General features: G+C 37.8%; 1 protein-coding gene across 1 annotated transcript in view; it reads right to left on the reverse strand.

The window, feature by feature from the left end:
• The window catches only part of LOC124804816 (mitochondrial E3 ubiquitin protein ligase 1-like), a 32,772-nt gene extending 21,065 nt beyond the window's left edge, over positions 1-11,707 (reverse strand). Inside the window, exon 1 of the mRNA XM_047265159.1 lies at positions 11,427-11,707. Coding sequence (XP_047121115.1) covers positions 11,427-11,531 — 105 coding nt within the window. The 5' untranslated portion in view covers positions 11,532-11,707. The remainder of the gene's footprint in view (positions 1-11,426) is intronic.
• Positions 11,708-25,185: the final 13,478 nt, after the last annotated feature.

A 25,185-nucleotide genomic window follows, 5' to 3' on the forward strand; every position in this document is an offset into this window, starting at 1 on the left:
TTTCATTTCCTAGAGGCAGACAAGTGGGCACTGTGATTCCAAAAGCAGCCATAATTCCTCCTTGTTGGATCTAGGGCCATGAATGTTCCACTGGAGAAGAGTCATTACGAGTAAAGGGGAAGAGCGAATGGGTGTCATCTCGGTGGCTGCTGAGTGCCAGCCTTCAAAGATTTTCTGCTACAGGGTGCAGAGGCTGGAGGTCCTGCTCCATGAAATCTACAGAAGCATTGGCATTCTCCCACAGTTGATCTGTGGAATCTGGGTCAGAGAAACGGTTGGCGGTGCACACCGGCGAGATGAAGGCCAGCCAGGTGAGGGGATCATGCGGCAACACCGTTGAAGGGGATCTCCGAGTTGGTGAAGGAGAACGCTGTTTGCCTTTGTTTGATTTCTTGGAGGCTTTGTGGTTGGCATATGATTATTCAAATGTTTGTTGGCCGGAGAGACGTAAAAAATCTTCGGAGAAGTGTTCCTTCTGTCCTTTCTGGCCTGCTGGTTGTGTAGCAGAGGTGATTTCGCTACTGGAGGAGAAAATTTGGTGGCTTGTTGCACAGCTGGAGGAGAAGGACACAGGGATGCCACTGCGACAATGAGCAATTTTACAACCACAGTGCTGAATCTAAGGTTGCATGTCTGCATGGCCATGTCCTTCATGGAGCAAGATGTAGCAAGAACAATACTGTAAGCTTTAGATGGTAAAATGCAAGACTTCTGACTAGCCAACAATTTGGAAGCGACAGGGTAAGGCACTTTTTCCTTCATCTAGATCTCTTGGACAGCCAGCTCATCGAGATACAAAGGACAATCTCGGCAGGAGACTGCATGGACACCATTGCAATTGATATACTAGGGAGGAGGAGATGGACAATCACCCTTGTGGGCATCCCTACCACAGGTGACAAATTTAGCCAGGTGTCGAAAGGACAACCATGTTTGGTTGTAATGACGACACTGGTAGCAGTGCATCAGCTTCAGAGTGTACGGCCAGACTCTGGTAACTTCATAGCCAGTTTTCAACTTTGATGAAAGCACTACTCTATCAAATGTGAGAAAAATAGTGCATGTGGGCTCAAAAGATGCATCACCCTCTTTTATCACCTGATGGTCTGCAATGATGCCCTGATCAAAGAGGTAAGTCAGGATTTCTGTCCCTGTCAGACCATCAAGCAGCCTAATGTAAATAACTCCACATGAAGAGTTCAGTGTTCGATGGGCCATGGAGGAGCTACCCTGCAAGCAGCTGTTGTGCTTGAGAATCACAAGTAGTCTCCAAAAGCAAAGTGCCATAGTGTAAATGAGAGTATGACTTCACAGAGCCAGCAATTGCATCAAAACCTTTCTGAATAACAAATGGATTAACCATAGCAAAGGACTGACTGTCTTCAGTACATGAAACCATGAGGACCCGAGGTGCAGCTGGGAGTGTCTCTGAATTGTCAGCCTCACTCTTTTTACATTTAGTAGGTGTAGATTGAGATGTATTCAGCCCATTGAGAGATAATCCCCCATGATTGTCTGCATCTCCAATGGCACGCTCCTTCCAACTGGGGGGGGTCCTCACCCGCCCTAAGTGATTATTCACACCCAGGTCAGCATCCCGAACTCCTGACAGAGGGACCAACTGACAATTTGGGAAGGTCAGGGCAATCAGCCCTCCCTGGGCCTGGCCTGTATCAGGGGGTACATGTGAAACCTATCCGCTGACCCCGGAGCTGGGAATTATGCTTTACCCAGTCACCCACTACATGTCAGACGGGTGGGCCGGCCTTCAGGAGCACACATGGAACCTCAAATGCTGAAGCACAGGAAGGAGAGGAGAAGATGAATGAACAAAGAAAAAAAAGAACAAAAAATAGTGGAGTGACTCTTCTGACATCAGGCTACTGAAAATGCAGAACACATTCCCAAAAATATCCCAGACATGTTCCTCAAGGGAGGGGAAAAAGAATAGTAGGAGGATAGACATGCAGTACAGAAGGAAAAAGATGCTGCATAGGCTGGGGCCCCATGGTAGCCAAGCACGAACTCGCCAAAGAATGCTGAGCCTCCTGGATGGTTTCTTTAATTTCCTCTCCACTTCGGGTTTCTTTATGTCTAAAGATTTTCCTTTTCCTTCTGAGCTTTTTCTTGGCATTTGGTTTTCCTTGTATCTTCTGTGAGTGTCTCTAACACTGGGTACAATCTGAACACTTTGACGGACTGGACTGGAGTAATGAGGTTAAGGGGACCAAACTATGAGGCCATTGGCCTCTCTATCTTATGTGCATCAACCCAGAAACACTTATCAGAGAAGAAGAACACAGAAGACAAATCCAGATGAAAGTGGATTATAACTGAGAATCAACAAAATCAAGAGACAGAAGCAAGATAAGTGAGAGAGATGTGATAAGGAGTGAGATGGGTGAGATCCTCTGCCCAGAAAGCAACTGGAAGCCTCTGGGATATGTTATGCGGTGGGAGACGCATCCTCTACATTTAACTGGTGTTTAACTCACTTCCATTACCACAAGAAAGCTAGCAATGCATATAAGTTGATAAAATCTCAGGAAAGAGAATAACGATGATGAGCCATTAAAACTATGAAAAATGTAAAATAATAAGAAGAAGAAAAAGATGGGAAGGCCGGGAGCCATGCCAGACCACCAAGAAAGGGCAGCTAAGGGCCTCATGAGCAAGTGACAGGGAAAGGAGTAGAGACTGCCTTCATGAGTAAAATGTAAAAGCAGATCACTCGCCTTATCATCCGCTAACAGCAGAGGCAGCATGTCAGCAAGTTTAAAGATTTCACCACAAGGCGGTCAAATTAGGGTAAACCAGTAGGATGTGAGCCTCCGTCATATGGGCATCACACCAACAATAGGGGTGGGGGGATCCCCATATATTAGGATGTGGCAATGAGTCAGAAAAGTGTGGCCAATGCAAAGCTCACAGAAGAGTGGATTCCCTGCTAGAAGCACAAAAGGAAGACTGTCTCATGGTCATGGTCACCTTTATTACCCACAGTTTGTTTAGAGAAACCAGGGCATATTCTGTCTTCCAAGCTTCTGACAATTGACAGCGTAAATTTGATTGAAAGTTTGGTTCCAGTACCCTCAACTTCAAAGCTGGCATCCTGGTAGATAACTTGACCAATCAGTCAGTGTTCATTCCTTGGGGGTCCCAACGTGACCAGGTGTCCCAACAAAAGTGACCGACCATTTAGAGTGATGGAGCTCAGAAAAGAGATGCTGAATAGTCACAACCAATGAATGTCTGAGGCAGTACTAGTCAACAGCCTGAAGACTACTTACAGAGTTACTGGTAATTAAGGTCTTACCAGTGCAAGAATGAATGTGACTGAGGGCTCAATTTATGGCCACCAATTAAGCAGAGAATGCACTGAATCTGTCTGGCAGAGAGAGTAGTTCACTGCACCTTACATGTATGTAGCCAAACCACTTGATCGTTGAGCTATCAGTGCATACCACTTTTGGAACCAAACGTGCATCGAAAATGGCCAGGAATATGTGGCAAAAAACCATGGTGCCAACAGTCTTTCAGTTCAAATGATTGGTTAAGACAGATCTAATAAAGGGGTACAAACCATGGGGGCATATGCGTTTGCTATGTAACAAGAGGCAACAATGGGGGAGAGTGGAGTTCAGATCAGAGACCCTGTATGCGAACTGTGATCATGAATCCAGTCCTGGGCCTCCCTCCCAGGTAAAAAAACACGGTATTCAGATGCTCAGGGGAGCAGCGAATGTGTATGGTATAATGGAGCAGCAGTTTTTAGTGTGTGATCCACAGTAGAGGGACCTCAGCCTCCATGAATAGATTGATCACAGTCCTAATCTGAAAGACACCTGTCACAAATTAGACCATATAATGGTGTATTTTGTCCAGGATTTGCAATGCTGAAGACGGTGCCTTGCCAAGCCATATGCTAGACTCCCATAACCAAGACAGGACAGGATCAAAGCGTTGTAAAGCCATCTGCACCCCCCCCCCCCCCCCCCAAGCTGATGTTACTGAGGTAGCAAAGAGTATTATACAGGTAATCACAGACACTCCAATGGATGGAGGGGAGACGACCTGAGCTGCAAATAGAAAGATCAATGGCCTCAAACCACAGGATGACAGAGACCCACTTGTAGGGAGTGTCTTTGAGAGTGCCCAGCAACCACTTGCTGAACCTGCTCTACAGCAGGTCTGTTCAGCAATCTACTCATGCGAACTGGCTCACACTCATGCCACAGCTGTGAGCAACCAGCCAACTCATGGTGAGTAATGGTAGGGGGAAGATGAGGGGAGGAGGAATTTCAATAACACAGCTTAGCTCAAGAAACTCTTACCAAACAGTCAATTCTGTGCCCACTAATATTAATTCTGAGGAGATATAGCTTCATTGTGATTGTGGCAAATGTACTTCCTAAGGCTGTTGCATTGATGAGAAATGACAATGAAATCAAAAAGCCGAAGAACATAGGCAGCTAAGTTTGAAACATGATATTTCCTTCAATTGATGCAGCCTTACGACGAATGTCATTTTCAGACAAAGTTTAAATTAACATTGATTTGTATTTGTGCCTATTTTATTCGTAGAATACACATTGAAACACTGGATGTCAATGAATACAACTTATTTTACTTTTCATTAAAGCATCAATGACTGGCGCTATTTTCTGAGCATTACTAATTCAAAGAAAGCTTTTAATTTAAAGTCTGTCAGTGAACTTCTGTGAGTAAATTTCTTTCTTTAATTCACATAAATATGTATGTCCAAACACTGACAATCATAGCTGCAAACACGTGAAGTAATGAAATTTATGTTGGAGAAACTTTTTTACAAGTCTACAAGACTTATTTTGTTATGAAACTTAACATGCAACTGTCTGTCACACTGCAGGTCTATAATTTCTAACTGTAACTAGGCATCTGCCACTGCCAAGTTATAAAATTGATATTAATGTTTCTGACCAACGCTTATAAGTCCGTGACCTGGCCATAACGCCGCTTTGCACCAATCTTAAAAGAGCTACTATTCATTTTAAGTACTGAGCCATTAAGTACATGTGATTGCATTTAAGGCTTTGAACAACTTAACACATGGTTATTCCTCTGAAGACTGCACAGAATTAGCACTTCCCCTGCACTACGTCATTACACCCAACAGCCTATTTTACCACGAGTGCTCACTATGCAAGCAGTGAGTGAGTGTGCCTAGCTATCTCGTGAACTGACCTTCTCTACAGCATGACTCAAGGGATCTGAGTGCTTGCTACACCACACAGGTTACTTGGATTCTCCTGCCCAGTTCTGGTTTCCCCGTACTCTGGTGATTGTAACTAGCTCTGCAATATATCCTTGCTTCCTGATGTCCTTCTGTACCATCCTTGACCTAATTTCTCTGGCAATTTCCCATTCATCCTATCTGCCATCGAACTCGCTGCCGGTAGGTCTCCCTTATTCTGGGGTCTGAATAACTTATTTTTCCTTTTTTTAACAATTCCAAGCCTACCCCCTCTCCTCTCCAACAACAGAGCTATTAGTCTGAAGGCTAGTGTCCTTTTCTTTTAAGTGAATTTATCGACAGTACTACGTGTTTCACCTGCTGAAGGTAAGTAAAATGTGAACACCAGTCTGATGATATAGACCAGAGATTTATGTATTTCCTATAAGTACTCAACTAATAACTTAATAATATATTTTATAATCTCCCTTAAAGTTATGCTGAATACCCTGAGTAATGTTCTCTCTCTCTTTTTTTTCTCTTTTTGCTGCAATTCATGTCAGTAGCATCAGTGAACAAGCTTTTTAATGATCTTTATTGCTTTGTTTTTAATTACAATTTTATTTTTCCTTTCTTTAAGAATTTTTTACAAATACCCTCAGTTAGATATAGACTATAACGTTTTAACAAATACAAAATTTAAAATATGACATCTATTAAAAATTTAAATATTTTATTTTTTGTTGATTTGTTAAAATGTTACAAACCTCTCTAAATGAGGGCATTTGTAAAAATTTCTTAAGGAAAGGAAAAATAAAATTGTAACTAAACAAAACAAAAATCATTAAAAAGCCTGTTCAAAATACTATTGGACATGATTAACACATACACACTTCTGAGCTTAATTTAATCTGTAATTTGGAAAAATAAAATACGAAACATTTTAACTTATTGCAAACTTCAAAATCGTTTTGAAAATATGAATAGCCATAGGATGTTATCTGTCTTGACAAATGGTAATGTGGAAAAACTACTGTCAGCAATGACAATATCATCATAACTCCTTAAACTACCAAATATTTCTTCATAAAAATGAGAGAATAAGAAATTGTTTTGAATCTCTATACATTATTTTCTCCAATACTACCACCCTGTATAGTCTTGCAATTGCACAGAATACTGTTTGGTCATTGTACTTCTGAAAGTACAATCAGAGTGGGCAATTTTTTAAAGTTAGACCTATCTACACTCAATGTAGAAAAGCCGGACACTTAAATATTTAAAATGTTTGCTGACATTGAGTAAATGAAATGCAAAACTGATTTTTATGAGTCAAAATAAGCAAGCAGGAAAACAATTTTTGATTTTGTTCAAGCATTTTATAATGAAATTAAATATAGAAAATGCATTTTCCTGTTTCTAATGTTTTTCACACATATTTACTTTCAAGTCTCTTTATTTTAGATCCGACAATATTACGAAAAGGATGGATTGTTACTCACCATACAGAAGAGTAGTTGAGTCAGACAGACAGACACAACAAAAAGACTACTAAACAAGTAACTTTCCGGTCAGAAGGCCTCCTTCTGAATTAGACAACATACAACACATTCATGCAGAAATAGCTTACACACACGCGACCACTGGCTCTGGCTGCCGAGACAAGACTGCAAGCAACTCTACGTGAAGGGAGAAGCGATCTGGGTGGTAGGGGTACGGAGGAGGCTGTAGAGGGGAGGGAGAGCGGGGTAAAGTTGGAAGATGGTAAAGTGCTGTTTGTGAGAGCATACAGAGTGAGATGGAGAGAGGGTAGGGCAGTTAGTGCAGTTGGGAGGTTAGACAGATGGCTGGGGAGGGAGATTGCGGGAGGAGAGAAGTAAAAAGACTGTGGGTGTCCTCGTAGAATTGAAGGCTGTGTAGTGATGAAGAGGAAAAGGGAAGGAAATAAGTGGATGAAGAACAATGAATAACAAAGGCTGAGGCCAGGAGGGTTACAGGAACATAGGATATACTGCATGGAGAGTTCCCATCTGCGCAATTCAGAAAAGCTGATGTTGGTCAGAAGTACTCAGATGGCACAGGATGTGAAGCAATAATGACTCAACTCTTAGCCTTCCCACAATACACAGCTTACGTCACTGTCAGTATCCCGAAGGTGTAATGCTTCAATAGTCACTACTACCATTTATCTTGTGGCTCTTAGCATATACACAAAAACATCAGGTATACCTCTGTGCACCTCTTTCCTGTAACACTACTTAAGGCGAAACAAATAATTTTCAAATTAGGGCAGTAAATACACATGCATACTTCCTTCACTGGCTGGTGTTTCACCCATTTTTGGTCATTACACATTTTGGTAATTTTGTGAGACCAATTTTTAAATTTGGGTTTTCCTTTCTCACTAGGAGATATGCTTCTCTTACTGAACTTTTCATACATCTTTTACCTTTTCTACCATTCCCACTTACAGAAGAAACATCAGCCATACTGGCAATTTACCTTCTGCACTCTTTGTCATCATTTAGGTAACATTCCTAAGCAAAGTTAAGTGGATCATCTTGCAATGAATGTTCACAGTAGAAATCTGAACTTGCCCAAACATCATTTTCTTTCTTTATTTCATGGGTTTTTGTAATTAAGTAATGTGAGCATTTTGCAATAGCTGCTTGGGGCAGCTATCTGGTATCAGTTATATTTTCTTAGGATAAGTGGCTGCTGTGTTTAGGTTTTGACACCACTTATCACATTTGTTGCCCATATTTGTTTTCTGTTCCCACTGCATCTACTTAAACATTTCACAAATTTTTGGTGATGCTTGTGTGAAACCTTTTTCCAGTTCTTTCACCTTCCATTTTACAGTGTTTTCTTCTTGTGCTTCTTATCTTGCCAGATATTAGAGGCTACAGCAGAAATGTTAACATTCAACCCATCAACAACTTCACCTTCAGGAATATAAACATCTGCACAGTCTTTTTCAGTTCCACATTCTTGTTACTGATCTTTCAGGTAGTTGCCACTAAATTTTTTGCTGAGGTGAGTATAGCAATTTCTGCACAATATATGTGTTGGTACCAGAGTTACTTGAGAACCAAGATATTTCTGTGGCAACTCTGCCACATTTCCAAAAACTGTGAAGTAGGCCTATTTCTTATGCCTGTTCTCGTAGTCCACACCACATCCTTTCACTGCTGTATTCCATCACCAGTACCCTATCTAACAAAGTTCAGACTACACACAGAACTAAACAGAATGACTCATGTGCACATTCCGAGTGTTTCAAACAAACAAAAGAGTGCTTGGCTCAGAGTTGCACAAATGCTTATTTTACACTAGAAATTACGTGCTAAATACGCAGAATGTTGAATACTTTCTAACACTTTACACATAACAAATCACCCACTCTGATTGTGCCAACTATTAACACAATAAATAATACACTGTGCAGTTTTTATAAGTTTTGTGATGGGGTTGAGTAAATAATTTGTAAAAACTCATAAAAATCTTTTTTTTTTAAATTGTTATTAAATATTTAAGTCATAAAGATAGCTGTAGGAGAGAAGACATTGTTAGTAGCTAGACCAGTCGCATGTGGTAATATAACAGGAAAGATGTATTTTAGGGAAGATGCCATTCTGTCTTATGGGAAAAAAAAAAAATAATAATAATAATATCAGAAACAAATCTAAAAGTCTGTATTTTCTTAGTTAAAATAAGTTAAAAGCCCATCAGTATGCCTCTCAACAAAGTCTGAGCACACTAGGAGAGATTTAAAAATAATCCAACAACCTGCCAGGTCTCCAGTACTTTTATTAGTTACATTTTTTAGTTTTCTGCTTTATTAAGTGTAACCTTGTACGAATATGAAAACTGGATGATAAACAGTTCAGAAATACACACTTTTCACAGAGCTGTAAATTAAAAAAAGAAATCACGAGAAAAAGAAAATATTTTATTTCTTAATATATGATTTAGACGTCTGTTTTCCCAGAGAAATTAATGATGATGAACTGACATGCATTGTATGAATAAGATGAAATCAAATTACCCACGACATGCTTTACCTTGCAAAAATAGTGAAAATTACTCTCAGAATATCAACACTCTCTCCACAATTCATTTTCTCTCCAAAAGAAATGAGAATTCAGGACCTGCCAACCTACAATGTTGTCACATGAGTGAGACATAACATTTCCTAAATCCAGTCCAAAGTGAAAGCTTTTACTTTCCTTACCATTAAATGTAGGCCTAACTGATTTATGTTCCAATGACTGGTACTCCTATTTTCATAAGCAAAACTTCTGTCTGATAAATGATTAGTTTTATCAACAAAATTGTTCTTTGATATAAATGATTGCTTGCGTAGTTTCAATCAACATGGAAAAAAGAAGCATCTTCAATGGAGGACAAAAGTACTGCAGCAATTGCATAAGAATACTGGTCTAGGAGTCCACAAAACAAAGCAAAGCAAATTTCAAATGTGAAAAGTGATAAATATTTCTTGTCTTCCGATAAGCTTCCCTTGTTGGCTGTCAGCATTTTATATCCTGTTCACTTCAATCATTTTGCTGGCAATTCAGCAAAACTTCTATTACTTTTAATATCTTGTTAGCCTATATATTTTAATTCTCTTGGCATAACAAGATTTTTAATTCAATTAAATTCCATTATCTGTAATTTACTGCTGCTTATATGTTGACACAAAATATAAATCCAGAGTTATTAAGTCTTTTCTAAAGGTATTTGTCTGGAGTGTCACCTTGTACAAATATGAAACATGAATGATAAACATTTCGGAAAAGAATGGAATAGAGTGTTCTTAAATGTAATGCTACAAATGAAAACACAAGATGGGTAGGTAGATGTTGATCTCCCATTGAATACACACTACTTTGAATAGGGGAGAAACGAGCTTCATAGCACAACTTGACTTAAAGAAGGGATAAGGTGTTAATGAGATGTTCACAGACATCAAAGAATAGTTAATTTGGTAATGTACTGAGCATGTGTGTAGGTCCCACGGGAGGGAGTTAAAAAATTGTGGAGAAGGCCACAGCTTGAATACGGTAAAATAGTTCACGTGGATGTTGGTTGCAGCAGTTATGCAGAAAGGAAGAGACCTGCACATGATAGACTACTGTGGACAGCTGCAACAACAACTACTCCAATATCATCATCATCACACATCCAGTAATTTGAGAAGAACCAATATGCATGGATGTGCCCACTATACATTCAACAACATTTTGATCACTCACCTCAGGATTAAAAAATGTTCATTGTTTGGTCTGAATGGAAACTGTGGTTTGTACAGCAGTGCCATACAGCAGCCCACATAAAAAATGGTCCACTGTACCTGATGAACTCCATACTATCTCATGGTTTAAACATTAATTCTTTTAAGTGCTCTAAACAATTTTATTCTGAAACTTCTTGGCATATTAAAACTGTGTGCCAGAACCAGGCTCAAGGCTGGGATAACTTTGTGCTGTGTGCTATGTTTATGTGCTAAACATAGGTTTTTCAGAAAGAAAATTAATAATTAACTTAATTATTAAGATCATTATTTACAGTGGTACAGCAAGTGCCACAATTCTTCCCAAGAATTTTTAGACCAGCTTTTCCTGTGTACTTTGCTTCCAGTATTGAGGAGAGTTGAACTGATGTATCATGTAGGCCTACAGCTTTAGATATAGTTCACTTTCCAGGCATTTTTGCTGACTGATGCACAAGAAATTTGCAGCTGTGTGCATGAGTATGATTAAATGCCTCCACCGCTTGAGAAAAATTTCCATAAGTGTTCTCTTTGATTAGTCTACAAGCACATTCTCAGTTTTCACAGAAGTTCTCCAGAGGAAAATCAATATACAACAATCCGCAAAGAACCTGTCTTTCTGTGTAAGTTGTCAATGTATCAGCAGTGCACATCATTGCGAATGATCTCTTAACATCACATTACCTAAATTGATCTCTCTGACGTACAGTGTGCTGCTGCTACAAACGTGACGGTAATGATCTGATACCTTAAAAATACTATCTATAACGAAAGTTGTTCTTGACTAAGAACGCTAGATACAGCTCTCTCTAAATCGTCTTTTGCATGATAAGTGCAAGGTCACTCGTCCCGTGTAAACTCTCTATCCATGTTTCATTAACATGTAAACGGAATTAATTGAAAAAACCCTAACATCTACTTAATGAAGAAAGACATTACCTGTAACGCTTTAGTTGCACGTCGACCTTTTATGTACTGTTTGAGGCATATTCCGAAAACAAGTGCGTCGATTCCAAGTCCTATAACGTGCCAGGTGTATTCCATCTTATATTAAAACCAAGGGAACGTTGTGACTTTTTTTCCTTCTTAAACGTATTTACATTTAGATTTAGCTATCATATTTCACACCGCCTCAAACACCCACTCCCATCAGTAGCAACAATTGGGAATCACATCCCCCACCCCACCCTTGTCAGTGACCAAGGATGAGTAGCAATTCAGTCTTATCAGGTGTCGAGAAGGAGTCATGGTCGAACTTGTGTATAGCGGTTGAGGTGCAATTGCGGCTCCACGCTCATCAAGTGAGCCGGCTCTAGCAGGACATACGAATTGCAGTGATATTCACGGGGTGCGCAACACAAAAGCGGCATGATCGTTACGACCTACCACCACACTGTAATATCACTGGAAGTATATGTAGAATTAAACGCAGCTCTGAAATAGAGATCTTATATTTACTGTATTAATTCCTCGTTCTCTGGTGGTGATACTAACTGAATCCAAAAGCGTCCTACACAAAGTAGGGGAAGGTGGGGGAATTACACGCATGTGGGTAATCCCACACAGGCTGATTTATGCAGTTTGAATGGCGCAAGCTGTTCCCAGTTGGTGCTACACCCTGCCGGCAGGAGTAACAACTACTATGCAGCTTACGCCAGCCATTTTCCAGTGGCATTGTTGGAGCAGTGAAGTATTGTTTATTTTCGGCGTGTCTGATGTAATTTTGGTCAGCTCTATTTTGCAAGGTAAGTGCTACTGTAAGTTGCTTTAATGTAATTCTTGCGTATCAACTACTAACCATAGATGTAACCTTTAATTTTATCTTAGATTTGTCCCGTTATTTGAATTAGGTGCCGAGTTATGCATAGGTTAGTCATCGAACTTACGGTGGGGTAATACCACGCAGCTGTTGAAGTGCGTGGTATTCCCCCTTGCAGGTTATATTTTCAATACTAACGAGGGTTTTTTTTAAATTTCAGATGGGTAGATATTATAAAAGATAACCCAGAAAGCAAAATGGACGCAAGAGGAACTTTGTAAGGCTCTTGACGCCATCAAATCTGGAAGAAAAATAAGAGAAGTATCAAGAGCTTTCGGGATTCATGAGGCTACACTGCGAACGAGAATGAAGGTTAAAAATACCGAGGGTCCAAAACTTGAAAGAAACCCAACATTGTCGACAGAACAGGAAATTGAGATTAGGGATCATATTATTACAATGGCCAAGCTGTTCTATGGCATTACATGCATCCATCTGCGAAAGATTGCATTTGAGCATGCAGAGGCTAACAACATTGCAAACAATTTTGATAAGTCATCTCGGTTAGCTGGAAAGGATTGGCTAGCTCTATTTTTAAAAAGAAACCCACGTATTAGCGTGAGAAAACCTGAAGCAACTAGCATTAACAGAATGCAGGCATTTAATGAAGAAGAGGTTAATGCATATTTTAAAAATTTAGAACGTGTCTTTGAAAAATATAAATTTAAAGAGGGGCGAGTGTTCAACGTCGATGAAACGGGCATAAATACTGTACAAAAGCCTGACAGGTCCGCAGTTCGTGGTCGTGCGGTAGCGTTCTCGCTTCCCGCGCCTGGGTTCCTGGGTTCGATTCCCGGCGGGGTCAGGGATTTTCTCTGCCTCGTGATGACTGGGTGTTGTGTGATGTCCTTAGGTTAGTTAGGTTTAAGTAGTTCTAAGTTCTAGGGGACTGATGACCATAGATGTTAAGTCCCATAGTGCTCAGAGCCATTTGAACCATTTTTGAAAAGCCTGACAGAATTTTGGCTCCTGAAGGTGTTAAACAAATAGGTGGGGCCACGTCTTGGGAAAGGGGGAAAAACGTGACTGTGATATGTTGTTTCAGTGCTGCTGATACCTACATCCCCCCCCCCCTATGTTTATCTTCCCCAGGAAGAGGATGTCAAATCTCTTAAGTAAAGGTGGACCAGTAGGACCAATATATGGTTGTTCCGTCAATGGCTGGTCCAATGAGTCATTTTTTTCGAATGGATCCAACATTTTCAGAATAATGTAAAATCAACTATTGATGACCCTGTGCTGCTGATTTTAGATAATCACAGCAGCCACATTTCACTTGATATTTTTGAATTTTGCAAAAAACATTCTATTGTCATGGTAACCACACCTCCACACACTTCTCACAAGCTTCAACCACTAGATGTTACATTCTTTTCCTCTTTGAAATCAGCCTTCAATCGTGAATGTGACATGTATATGAAGTCGCAGGTGTATAAAAAAATTACACCATATGAGTTAGCAGAACTTTTTAATAAGGCATATATTAAGGTCCCTACCATGGACAAAGGGCAGTCAGGGTTTAAGGCATGTGGGATTTGCCCTTTCAATCCAAACAAATTTCAGCATGACGACTTACAACAATGTGAGATCTTCAGAGATGTTGTCCTTGAAGATGAAGAGGTTCCGAATGCAACAAATGGAAATGAAGTGGTTGCATCTACAAACGAGCCGCATATCCCCAAAAGGAGTCAAGAACAGATTCCTGGATCTTCAGCAGAAGATGTTCCACTTCTAGTAGGCCTAGAAGAGGTCACAACAACACCAACTAAAAGTGCATGTGTCTAGCACTTTAGTGTATTTGACATATCTCCTGTTCCAAAACAAAAACAAGTTCTTTCTAAGACGAAACAAGCCAAGGCAAAGCCGAAGGGAAAGTCAATGATCCTTACAGCAACTCCAGAGAAGAATAAACTGCTAACGGAGTTATCAATAAAGAAACGAAAAGAAGCAATGAAAAAGAAAGCTGAAGGGAAAAAAAAGAATTATAAAGGATAAAGAAGATAAGTGCAGAAATCTGCAACTTAAAAAAGGCTCAAAGAAGAAACAGACATTATATAAGAAGAAACACCACCAAGAAAGTGAAAGTAGCAGCGAGGATGACCTAAATCTGGTCTTGCAGAACATTTGTGATGACGATGAAATGGATGATATTGATCCATTGGCGATTTCAGAAGATGTCTGTTTAGTTTGTGGAGAGTTTGAGAAAGATGAAGAACTATGGTACCGATGTATTTATTGTAGCAGATGGAGTCATGAAGAATGTAGTGGCTGGAACACTCCAAAAGGTTACAAGTGCGATCTTTGCTGTATGAGAAAATGAATTTTCACATCAATAAAAATGTAAAAAACGAAAATTATAAGAGATGTTTGTAGAATTACATTATTTCGTTCTTAAATATACTGTTTACTATTTGTAGTAACTAATAAGCAAATAAAAATAGCAATTATTGTACATTTTTATGGTTTGTTTGTTTTACGTGTTATTACTAGTACTTTGCGTGTCATTACCCTCAGGTGTGGGGAATACCACGCATTTGCACTTTTTTTTATTTTAATGTTCAAAATTAGGGTACTGTATATAACAATTTACAGATGTATGGAACATGTGGAGAAATGTCCGTTGTATGGTATGTACTTATTTTCGTAGGTTTTAATGACATAACTAATGGTTCACATCGATTTTTCCTTAGGTGCGTGTATTTCCCCCACTCTCCCCTATCATCTTCTTCCACATCACTGGTACTCGAACTGCTTACGACCACTGCTCACTATTTTAATCGCAAGAATAGCAAAACCAAAACTTTTAAGAAAGTTGAGAATACATAGCACTGCATAAATTCAAGCTCTTCAGATTTATCAAGGAAAAAATACCCATTCTTTATGTCACTGAGTGGAGTATAGGAGCAACAGCAGAATTACTATATGAACTGCAGAACACTGAGAAACGTTACAAACAAAAAAGTTACAGAAGATAAATTTGCATTGTGTTAACGTCGGTATCTATTGCCTGTCTTGTAACAGAAAAATAGTAATGCTTTTGTGCCTCAGCTGCATACGTTTTCTCGGGGTGCTTATGGTGCACTGTTTTCCTAATCTTTGCAGAGAACAGGCTCTATGAGTTAAAATATTTTCCCCTACAACAATGCAGGGACCATGTCTTTGATGATGGAGTCAAAAGCAGCCAATGTAGATTTCAGACTTGACATTTGGCGTTTTAAAACCTCCAGCTGCCTTGAAGATCATATAGTGTCAGTCAGATCAGAAAAATTTTGCTTCATTTTCTCCTTCTGCTGATTTAAATCAGAAGGCACAATACTTTCTCTGTTGAGTTCGTCCAGAACGCTTTCTTTCAAGCTTACTAATCCCCCTTCTCCAAACATGTGTAATATATTTTCGAGGATGTCATCGTTAACAGGACAAAAGTTATTAACATTTGCTGCAATGGATGGTTGACTCATTTTATACAGGCAGACAGAAAGAATGTGCTTACTTATTGAAGTAAAGATATTAGCAGTAATAACACCTGTGATGCTGGTATCATGCCAGATGATTTCAACACTTTCTTTATTAATTTTGGCAATACGAATAACACTGCTGCAACTGAACATATGACAACCTGCTTAATTCAAATCATGGGAACTCCTTAATACAAAATTTTGAAGATATAACTCCTGGCTTTAAATGGAGGAAAGTAAAAGTAACCAATATTACATCTACAATAGCAAAATTAAATTACTCAAAATCGAAAGAAATTTATGGTTTCTCCAATTTTGTGATCAAAACAATTGTGGATGTAACAGCACATCCATTTCATTCTCTAATAAAACGGATGTTTGTCATTAGCTGTTTCCCTTCATCCTTAAAAATGACAGTTATTACTGCTCGGCAATAAAAAGGTGACAAGTCTTTCCATAGAATTTGCCGCTCAATCTCTCTAGTGCCCAACATTTCAAAAGACCTGGAATATTGCATACAACTCCAAATGAATGAACATATGTCTGTGAATAATATTCTTAGCGACACTCAGTATGGCTTCAGGTCCAATTTGTCAACAGTAAAAGCAGTTACAAATGTTGTTTCATTTAGCCGACACTATCGTCATTTGAATCAATTATCTGTTAATGCTATCCTTGTGGATCTCAGTAAGGCATTTGGCACTGTCAACCATAGAATACTATTAGAAAAACTCCAATGCTATGGTTTTAGAATTACTCACAATCAGATCCTACCAGACTGACAGAAAGCATACAATGCAATTCAACTATATGGGATCATGCCTTCCACATCATGCAAGGTGTGACACAAGGTTCTGTGTAAATGATTAGATCAGAGCTATGTTGTGGAAATTAGATGATAAGACCTTTGTTGATCTGGGAAAGACTTAGCAACATTAAAGCAGTAACGTAGGGATCATTAGAGAGCAGCCAGTAAATGCTTCCAAATCAATGAATTTCGTGTTAATAATGAGAAACAACTGCAAATTTTCTCTTTAATGTAAGAAGGTGTAGGTTGCATGTCCTGTCAACATTTTCCAAGAAGATAAAAAAAATCGCAAAGTTTCAAGTAAATATGTTGGACATTGTCCGAAATTATGATAAAAATAAGTATTTTCCCAAAATATCAGAAATCACAATGGAAATGATCAACAGAGGTCACTGAGCGAAAGTACATGTTTTTTCGTCCATTTTCATCACTTTTCCGTCCATTATCCACAAATGTTATTATTTCAAATATTGTCACTATTTTTCTAGTTTTTCATATGTTTTTTGAAACTGTTTTTAAAGACCAATCATTTCCCTATCTTTCTGTCAAGTTTTCGTGACTTTTTCATCATCTTGCAAAATGTGCTAGAACATACAAATTTCATCTACTCGAAATAATTAATTAAAACAATAAACATCGAAAATATTTCAAGTATAAAATCAGATAAATAAGCTTCAAATCATTTCCTCAGCATCACTTCTTTTTTTCTTGAATATACAGATAAGAAAATGGAAAACCCAGTAAAACAAGGTAAAATCTTTTCATTTGTCTCATTTATTTCCTTAAAAATTTTATTATAATTTTTTTCTAGATAAATGGGTCTCTTCAGTGTTTTGGACGAGTTCGAAAGTTCTATTATTAAATATATTTTAACGGAACATCAACTGTGTTATCTGATAAATCTACGAAAATGTTAATTATCACCTGCGCATTCTAGATTGATAAGTATAATAAGAGGTTTTGTTCGAATGTTAGTGATATTATGAGTTTAAAAGACGATTATGATGTCTAGGAATAAAACGTAAAAATCAAAGAACATATAATTAATGTATTTTTCAATGGAAAATAATAATATATTAAATGTTGAATCCTACAAAAATTGAAAATATATTAAATGCAAATTTTGACAAATACTTATTTTAAGATATCTATGTGGTAATGTATCTCTTTTATTGTCTAAAAGGTATCTTGTATCATCATGAGTACTTAGTGTTTTATATTAACCTTAACAGAATAATTATATGTTTATTAATTCCTTTTCAATTAATTGTTCTATATTGTTAAATGTCATTACACAATCTTTAAAATCTTGTAAAGTTATTTTATTTTTTACTCTTTAGATTTTTCTCCACAATATCACCAATTTCAAAAGCATATATTTTTGATCTTATCTACAAAATCCCTCCATTATTTTTCCATTATATTCTTTTTTCATTTTTTCCTAATACTTCTTTATTTACTTGTGAATGTAGCAAATATTATCTTTTGTATCAAAATTATAAAGTATTTTCTTCACATTTTCATAAAAATCTTCTGTTTGTGTAGTATAGATGTAACTGTCAGTATCTCGATAATGAAGTCCAAATTTTTCTCCATATTTTGCTTTCATAACTCTATGATGAAAATTATACATTAATTCTTTGGCAAACAACTTAAGCTCATTCCAATGTAAACTGGCATGTTAAATGTGAGTTTAGTTTTATTCATGTGAGTAGTAGCAAGACTTTCATGAAATATTGTTCATCATTTGAATTTTGTTTCTACTATTTGAAAATAATTTTATGTTCGCTGTGTTTCTATTATTTCACATCGGTTTCCCAAGTACTGAGTTATTTATGAACTCGAAAAAATCTTTTCCAAATCATTCGCTACTTTAAAACCAGTTCTCACTGGCCATTATGGTACCGTCACGTCACGGAAGCATCATGTCAATGTGTATTCACACTGTCCGTCATGTCATCACACATCAGGTTAGTCCAAGTCATGTTATCTCAGCTCATATGGCTGTCTTCACCTGTTTTTCTCGCGAGAATTGCAATCTTTGAAAGACGATTTTCAACTATTTTTACACGTGAAATGCATATACACAACATGGTGGCTTATACATGTGGATGCTGGAGTCCACATCTGTATGAAAATGACATTTAACGGACTCAAATGGTTTGCATCTTGCAGGCATAGTTTGTATATTAGAGAAGGAAGACAGAAGTGCGAAATGACAGAAAAAAGTGTGTTTATCCGGAAAATGTCATTACATGGTACAGAAGGGGAATTTCACACACTATACAAGGAGCTCAAAGAAGAGGAATCTTCATTTTATATTTTAGAAACTAGAAGTATCAGTTTTTCAATTGTTACAGCAAACTACAACCAGAATTACTAAAAGGAACTCAGTGTTACGATCTGCCATCATATCCCATGAAAAACTGGTTGTTTAAGGTTAAGTTTTGTAGCCAGTCTAGTGCAATTTTTTTCTAATTGTAATATCTCTGTCCATATCCTTCCCTTCAAGAGTTATAGGTCTTCTTTACGAATTGTATTTGGCTTTTAATAGTTCAAGTGCCTTATTTATACCGTGTTAGTTAATGAAATCACATAAATATGGACCACTGTTGCCTGTTACACTGTTGCACCCACATCCAGAGAGCTGCTTAACAATAAATAAGTTGCCACAAACACATAGGATTCAGCCCACTTCTTTATGAAATGCTAGAAATGCTTGATAACATACAATTAAATTCCTCCTACCAATCAATCTTACTTTACCTACAGTATTTTTTCACTTCATGTTGCAGCCATATTGCATCGCATTTCATTGTTAAATATTAAATACCGTACTGCTACGTAGAAAAGCCCACTTTATAAATGTAGTAGAGGGAAAGTAATTTAGTACACTCATGTTGTGCTATTCAAACTGCTGCCTCACTACTGCAACTAATCTCTCGTCATTTATTATGAATTTGTAAGAAATTTTCGGAAAGAAACAGTATATAACAATTAACAGAAGAAAAACTACTGATATTAACCATAAATACCACAATGAAACTAAATATGGAGATCTGCATATGATCAAGTGTCAAGCACAAATGAGCTTAGGGGTCATGTGATCAACAATGGACGGATTGTTTGAGAAATGTGAAAAAGTATTTTTCCAGTGTGTGGAGTTGTGCATAGAACACTTTGTACTGAGTGCATTAGACCTCTGTGAAATAAGACATCATCTTGATTGGCAATGAGATCATGTGCAAAGCCAAGATGAAAAATGTGTTAATAAAATATAAGTTTTACTTTGTTCCTAAACAATTTTTCTACTTTCTTTCGCTGCACTACACAAAGAAACCAACAGATTTTGTACCCAGCACTGAATTAAAGCGCAATAATAAATTTCATGACGACATGTTTTTGTGTAAAAGTTCACAGAAGTTTGTATAAAATTACATTGTGTGTACAGTGAATAAAAGTGACTGTTAATGTGACTACAACACAGATAACGCAAATAGAGCAGCTCGTAGGTCGCAAGAATTATGGAATGTGGAAATTTGTCTTTGACATAATTGTACGAGGCATGTTTTTTAAGTAAGGTCAGTTTTTCTGTAGACACTAGTAGGTCACGCGCATACCGCAACGAGCGCGTGCGTCGTGTACCGGTATGCCTCGGGAACAACTATGCTCACTTTCAGCTCTATAGCTAACCTGTACAGTTCTGTCCTCTGCTTTCAAAATGTTTAAGACCATCAACTCGCGCGCTGCGTGTGAAATTCACTCAGGGATACGGTTTTTGTGAGCAAGGAACCTGTCTGCTGCAGAAATTCATCGACAGATTTGCGCAATGTGCGGTGATACCGTTATGAGTGAAAGCAAAGTGCATAAATGGGTACGTGAATTCAAAGATGGCCATGCCAACGACCATGATGAGGGCCGTTCTGGTCGCCCTTCTTTGATTACAGACGATTTGGTGGCTTCAGTTGAAGTGAGGATTCGTGAGAACAGGAGCTTCACAATAATAGACCTCTCAAACGAATTTCCTGATGTGTCGAGATCAGAGCTTTACAACATTGTTTCTGAACACCTAAAGCTTAGGAAACTGTGCCCCTGTTGGGTCCCAAAGCTCCTAACAGAGGACGATGAAGTTCTTGACTCGTTATCACGAAGGTGACGGCTTCTTGAGTCAGATCGTCACTGGAGACGAAACGTGGGTTTCGCATATCATGCTCGAATCGAAGCAACAGAGTGTGGAATGGAGACACACAAATTTGCTTGTAAAAGTGAAGGCCAAACAGACTCTGTCCCAGCGCAAAATCAAGGCGTCAGTGTTTTGCGATAGGCATGGTGTTTTGTTGGTCGACTTCATGCAATGAGGAACCACTATCAATGCAGAATCATATTACCAAACCCTGAGAAAGCTATGCAGAGAGATTCAAAACAAAAGACGCGGCGTGCTGACAAAGCGAATTGTTCTTCTCCATGACAATGCAAGACCTCACACAGCAGGTCAGAACCGCGATTTATTGGACAGTTTTCGCTGGGACGTTTTATACCACCCATCCTACAGTCCTGGTCTTGTGCCGAGGGATTACCATCTGTTCCTCCACTTCAAACAACACCTCAGTGACAACCATTACAATGACGACGACCACATGGACATGCCAGTGAACTCTTGGTTATCAGAGCAGGTGGCAAGTTTTTATGAAGAAGGTATTTTAAAATTGGTTGAGAGGTATGATACGTGTTTCAACAAACTTGGCAACTATGTCGAAAAATAGAGTGAAATATGTACTTTCTGAAAATAAATTTACTTTTTTGAAATCACCTTCTGTTGTGTACTTATGTTCAAACGGGCCTTACTTAAAAAACACGCCTCAGATTAGGATGACCTGTGGGAGGTCATAAATGATCAATAGAAACCTACAGAATCAATTTTTTCTGCTAAGGATCCGAAGGCGAAATCAAAACTAATCCTTGTGATTGATCCAATAACAAAGGAAACGATACATCAGCAAAGGAGGTATGGGACAAACTGAAAAACGTGTTTGAAGATGGAGGTTTAATGAGAAAAGTAGGATTACTTTGTGTGTTGATAACTACAAGACTGAACAAGTGCAAAAATGCGGACTAATGTGTGAATAAAATAATTTCAGTCTCAAATTGACTGAGGAATATTGGTTTTGAAATTGTGGCAGAATGGATTGGCACTTTTTTTTAGCTGGGCTACCATTGAAATATTCACCTATGATTATGTGTTTGGAACATTCAGGAATACCCTTTATAGTGGATAGTGTGAAGGAACGGATTCTACAGGACATGAAAAATGAGCTAATTGCTTATGATCCAAAGAAGAAATTTATACTCAAAATATAAGAAGACAACAAAATGTTTCAGATGCCAGAAGAGTGTAAATTTGTCATCATAGTGTAACGAAAGTTTGGGTATTAATGAAAACAAGTATCTTAATTCTAGTAATCCTGACGGGAAAACTACCCATAAAGGTAAAGCACTTTTTGCTTTTTATTCTTTTAGTAAAGCACGTGAAGATCATGCAGAATGGTTTCTAGATTTAGGAGCATCTGTGTGTATTATTCAAGCTCCATTAGTTTTGTATGATATTCACTCAAGAACTAACATTGGAATTTCCACAGTTGATAGGTATAAGTTAGAGTGTGAACTCACAGGGAAAATTAATCTTAATTTTCTAGTGAATGGTGAAAAGCAAAATGTTACTGCACCTGATTTACATATATGAAGAATATTGCAACTCATTTGCTGTTGGTAAGCGAAGTATTAAAGAAGGGTAATAAGTTATATTTCATGCAGAGGGATCCAAAATAATTTACTATTGTGCCGATGTAGTAGCCATTGCAACTGAAGTAAAAGTTATTTACAAATTAAATACAGTTCAAGATTTTACTGAAACTGGAAATCACCCCACTTACATTGCAAAAGATTTCTTGTGTCTTAGGAGTCTTGGACATTTGAATAGATAAAGTATGGCCTTATTGACAAATATGACAGCTGGGATGGAAACTTATCAAAAGAATAATGTACAGAGTGAAATGTATTTGCAAGGGAATCAGGCCAGACTGTCATTTAAATCAAATCAAAGCAGATCTATGGAAGTCTTTCGACTCATTCACATAGACCTCTCTGCATCTATGGAGAACAAATCCTTATGAGGTAGCTACCATTTCCTGACACTCAAATATGATTTTTTTTTAAAAATACGTTCACATTTACTTCATAAGTACCAAGGATCAAGTGAGTGATATATTAGCTGTTTATTGCAAAATGGTCGAAAGACAGGTGAGGACGAAAATTAAGATTATTAGGCTGGACAATGGATCAAAGTATGTAAACAGACAGTTTAATTACCAGTTGAATGAAATGTGTATCAGGCATCTGACTACCATTTCCTATACTCCCACTCAGAATAGAGCTGCAGAACATGCCAACAAAACTATACTAGAGAAGGCAAGACGTATGCTAAGCGATGCTGAACAACCTAAGTGGTTTTGAGCAGAGGTGGTGCCAACAGCGTTGTATTCAATTTTCAGATCACCTACCAAAGCTATGACAAACAAGACATCTTATGAAGTATGGACTGGTAAGAAACTAGACCTAAGGCACTTAAAAGTCTTTGGATGTGAAGACATGGTTAAGATTTCAAACAATTAAGAGGTAAATGGGATGCAAAATCGCAGAAATATGTTTTTGATGGATAATATAAGGATTTGAAAGGATACAGATAGTGTAATCCTGTGAATAAGAAGATAATCAGGAGCAGAGACGTAGTTTTTTAGAGAATTCTAAATATAAAATAAAGGAAAACAGTGAGAAAATTAGAGTAATTCAGCCAAATATAGGTTGTGATAATACTGAAAAGAGATGGAAGGAAGATAAGGATGAAGAACAAACTGATATGCTACTTGAGAATGAAACTGACAAAGAAGGTTCAATAGAGGAAGCCAATTTGAGGTATTCTACATATACAATAAAATCAACAAGATATCCCGAGTATGAAATGTATGATGTCCAAATCTTCAACAGTGAACCCACCACAGTTGACGAAGCATTGGCAAGTACCAGTGCTCAAACGTGGAATGAGGCAATGGAAAAAGAATTGAAGTCATTTTAAATAATGATACGTATGAATGGGTTGATATACCTGAAAATAAAAAGCACTATGAACAAGATGGGTATTCAGATTAAAAATCCTGAGAGTTCAATACCAAAATTCAAGCCTAGATTGGTGGAAAGAAGAACTAGATTATCATGAGACTTTCTCACCAGTAGTGAAATATCAGTCATTAAGATACCTCTTGTAGTAATGGAAGACCTATAAATTCATCAAATGGATGTGAAAAGAGGGTATCTGAATGGAAATCTGGAGGTGGAAATATATGTGAACCCACTGATGAAGTTAAAAGACCTTATCAAGGGGAAATGAAAGCTTGGCATTTGAAGATAGGCATGTACAGATTAAAGCAGGGTGGCGATTGCTGTAATAAGTGTTTACAAAAAACTATGATAAAGTTGGGTATGCCACAGCAAAAAGCAGATCCAAGTATATTTATAAAAGAAGCAAGGAAGAAACTACAATCTGGTCATATGGCAAGGTGCTGTTTTATTTTGACCCACAGTGAAAATAAACTGGACCTTTTTAAAAACAGTTATAGTCAGAATTTAATATACATGATTTAGCTGAAGTAAGTCAATACTTAGACATGAAGATTCTAAGAAGTACCAATGGAGAAGAATGCATTGATCAATCTCTTTATCAAAAAGAGAAACCTTAGAAAAGTTTGGTATGGAAGACTGCAAGCCTATTTCGACCACTTAGAAAGCAGTGCAAACTGTTAATAACTGATGACAATAAGAAATGTAAGGGCAGTCTACCGTAATTGGAAGCCACAGAGAGCCTACTGTTGTTAGCACAAACTTCCAGACCAAACATTGCATTTGCCACAAAAGGTGTAACCAAGTTTTGCAATGATCCAAGAGAAAAACATTCGATGGCAATCAAAAGAAATTCAGATATTTAAAGAGAACTACTGACTATAAGCTGAAATATTCTAAAAAGGGAAGTGTAAATTAGAAGGGTACAGTGATGCATACTGGGGCAGTGAGCTGGAAAGCAGACACTCCAACACTGGAAGTTGCTTCAGACTAATAGGATGATTGATTACTTTTCATTTAAGAGACAGATGATAGTTGTTTTGAGCACTGTGGAAGCTGAATATATTGCCTTACCTTCCTCTATCCAAGTAGCTCTGTGGATCAGAACACTGATGTGCTGAATACAATATCTTATAAAATAAAACCCTCTGTGATATTTTGTGATAAAATGGGAGCTATTAAGCTTGCCAACAATAATGTCACCAGTGTGAGATGCAAACGTATTGATATAAAGTATCACTTTATCACAGATCATCTGGAACAGGAAAATGTAACCATCAATTATCTATGTACAGAAGAAAACTTATGACATCTATTAACCAAGCATCTCAATAGAGACAAGTTTCAGAAGTTGGTGAAACATTATGGTCTAACCTGTGATGTATAGTGTCAAGTATCTGAAAAATATTTGTTTGGGGGGGAGTATTGGAGAAATGTGAACAAAGT

Source organism: Schistocerca piceifrons, chromosome 1, assembly GCF_021461385.2.
Source record: "Schistocerca piceifrons isolate TAMUIC-IGC-003096 chromosome 1, iqSchPice1.1, whole genome shotgun sequence".
In the NCBI taxonomy this organism is placed as follows: domain Eukaryota; kingdom Metazoa; phylum Arthropoda; class Insecta; order Orthoptera; family Acrididae; genus Schistocerca; species Schistocerca piceifrons.